Source organism: Macadamia integrifolia, chromosome 11 (genome assembly GCF_013358625.1).
Source record: "Macadamia integrifolia cultivar HAES 741 chromosome 11, SCU_Mint_v3, whole genome shotgun sequence".
Lineage (NCBI taxonomy): Eukaryota > Viridiplantae > Streptophyta > Magnoliopsida > Proteales > Proteaceae > Macadamia > Macadamia integrifolia.
This window is the reverse complement of record NC_056567.1, coordinates 32,175,262-32,177,547: the sequence shown is the minus strand read 5'-3', so window position 1 is coordinate 32,177,547 and position 2,286 is coordinate 32,175,262. Positions and strand designations below refer to the sequence as shown.

Genomic DNA, 2,286 nt, shown 5'->3' with positions numbered 1-2,286 from the left:
GGGGGGGGGGTTGGGGTGGTGGTGTTTCTAGTATCCTCTTAATTTTTATGCAAGAACCTAGAACTTTAATCAGCTGGTTTCCCCCTTCCTCTTTTTTTCTTTTACTCATCATAGTCTGAAATTGTCCAGTTCTTCCTAATTGAGCAGAAATGTCCCCATGAAGATAACCATGCAATATTACCTGTTGTCTTGGTAATAAAAACCTTTCATGCCTAACTCTTACATGATTTTCTATTGCAGTTTGGTTTAAAATGAATGTTTTCCAGCATTGTGATTGAGTTGTATTTTAAATTGGAATGGTGGTGTATCTGGACATTGTATTTTCTCTTATTCCTGTGCAATTTGAACAGTGCTATTTAAGCTGATGTCAATCCTTTTGGATGGACTGGTCTGTATTCAGATAGAGGCAGAGCGAGAAAAGATTAGAAACAACCCAAAGTCAATTATGCCTGCAGCATTTGTTTCCTTTAAAACTCGCTGGGGTGCTGCTGTCTGTGCTCAAACTCAACAATCCAGAAACCCAACTATATGGTTGACAGAGTGGGCTCCAGAGCCTCGTGATGTTTATTGGAACAATTTGGCCATCCCGTTTGTTTCACTCACAGTTAAGAGGCTGATTGGAGCTGTTGCGTTCTTCTTCCTTACCTTCTTTTTTATGATCCCAATACTCTTTGTTCAGTCCCTTGCAAATATTGAAGGAATAGAGAAAGCAGCTCCATTCTTGAAGACCATACTTGAAAAGAAGTGAGTTCCACTTACGCTTCTTTATTAAATTATTACTTCTGTACATGGTTTTGCATCACAAAATATGGAATAAAACGATGCTTCTTAAACTCAAATACTATGCACAAGTATGATGTAAGTTTTGTACTGTATATGTAGCATGTGATTGTACCATAAGGATCTGTTACCAATGTCTATTGGTATATTTGCTATAGCTACTACAAAAGCTCAATTTCTCACAGATACTAGTATGAATGCCTAATCAAACCCCCACCTCCCCATGAAATAAAATTGTATATTATAAGTACTCAAAATTATTGTATTAGAAATTCCGGTGGTGAGTAGCCATAAAAAGGCACAAGATTGCACAGTGTGAGCCAACTCCTTCAAGAAGAATAGATGACTGCTCCAATCAGACTTTGATGTTCCAATTTTAGGATCTCAAAATAGAGGTGGCATTTAGATTAGAGGTTTATTCTCCCAATGATTTAGGTTGTGAGTAAGTCTCCATGTCCAGATAATACCTAAATCCAGAAATTCAAAACACAGATTTTGTAGCATCTGCACGCAGGAATGCTGAACAGCCCAGATGTTTAGATTTTTGCAATCTCCTCCAGTCATCGAGAGAACTTAAAAGTGGTTCTCAATTTGTACTTATGTAAAGGCATGTTATCTTCAAATTGCTTGATTTCAATTTGGGATTTTTGTCACTTATATGTAGAAAATTCAGAAAATTACATGTTACTTGCTTTATTGCTCAATACTTTTAACTGGTAATACATATTTACAATATCATATGCTTCATGCAGGAGATTCAGTTTCATCAAGTCGTTCATCCAAGGATTTCTACCTGGGATTGCTTTAAAGATTTTCCTCATTCTTCTCCCAACAATATTGATGATCATGTCAAAATTTGAAGGTTTTATATCCCTATCAGCTTTAGAGAGGAGATCTGCGGCCAAATATTATCTTTTCATATTTGTTAATATATTTCTTGGGAGCATAATCACAGGAACTGCATTTCAACAACTAGATGCTTTTATCAACCAGTCAGCAAATGAGTATGTTCTATTCACTAATGTTGCATTATTCGGTTTATTTGTTATCTGTATGATATTGACAACAAAGCTTGCTACAGTAACTGTTAGAATTTGGGGGGGGGGGGACCCTTAAATTTAGTATTTTGTCATCACTATTTTGAGCTTCCTTAGTTCTCTATTCCTTCTTATCCTAGACTATCATACCTCTTATCACCTTGTCAGAATGATGTATTAAGGACTACAAGTTTTCAGAACATTATATGTTCATCAGCCAACAATGGGTTGGTAATGTTGATTTATACATTTCCGTTGTCCTTACCTAACAGTTCGAGCTTTTAGGATAGCGGTAACAAATATGGTATCAGAGCAGGGTGGTCAGGTGTTCGACACCTAGGGAGTACAATGGGGTTTTCCGCACTTTTTTCACCTCGGTGCCATGTAGAACACTTGATGTGTCACATGCAAGGACCAAGCAATGACATGCCTGCACTTTTTTTTTTTGGGGGGGGGGGGGGGGGGGGGG

The 2,286-nt window shown here is 37.5% G+C and overlaps 1 protein-coding gene across 2 annotated transcripts in view; it reads left to right on the top strand.

Annotated features, from left to right (window-relative positions):
• LOC122092770 (calcium permeable stress-gated cation channel 1-like) overlaps positions 1-2,286 on the top strand; it is a 23,211-nt gene that overhangs the window by 16,233 nt on the left and 4,692 nt on the right. For both annotated transcript variants that reach the window (XM_042663052.1, XM_042663053.1), the window contains 2 exons: positions 401-744; positions 1,533-1,784. In XM_042663052.1, the coding sequence (XP_042518986.1) occupies positions 401-744; positions 1,533-1,784 (596 nt within the window). The remainder of the gene's footprint in view (positions 1-400; positions 745-1,532; positions 1,785-2,286) is intronic.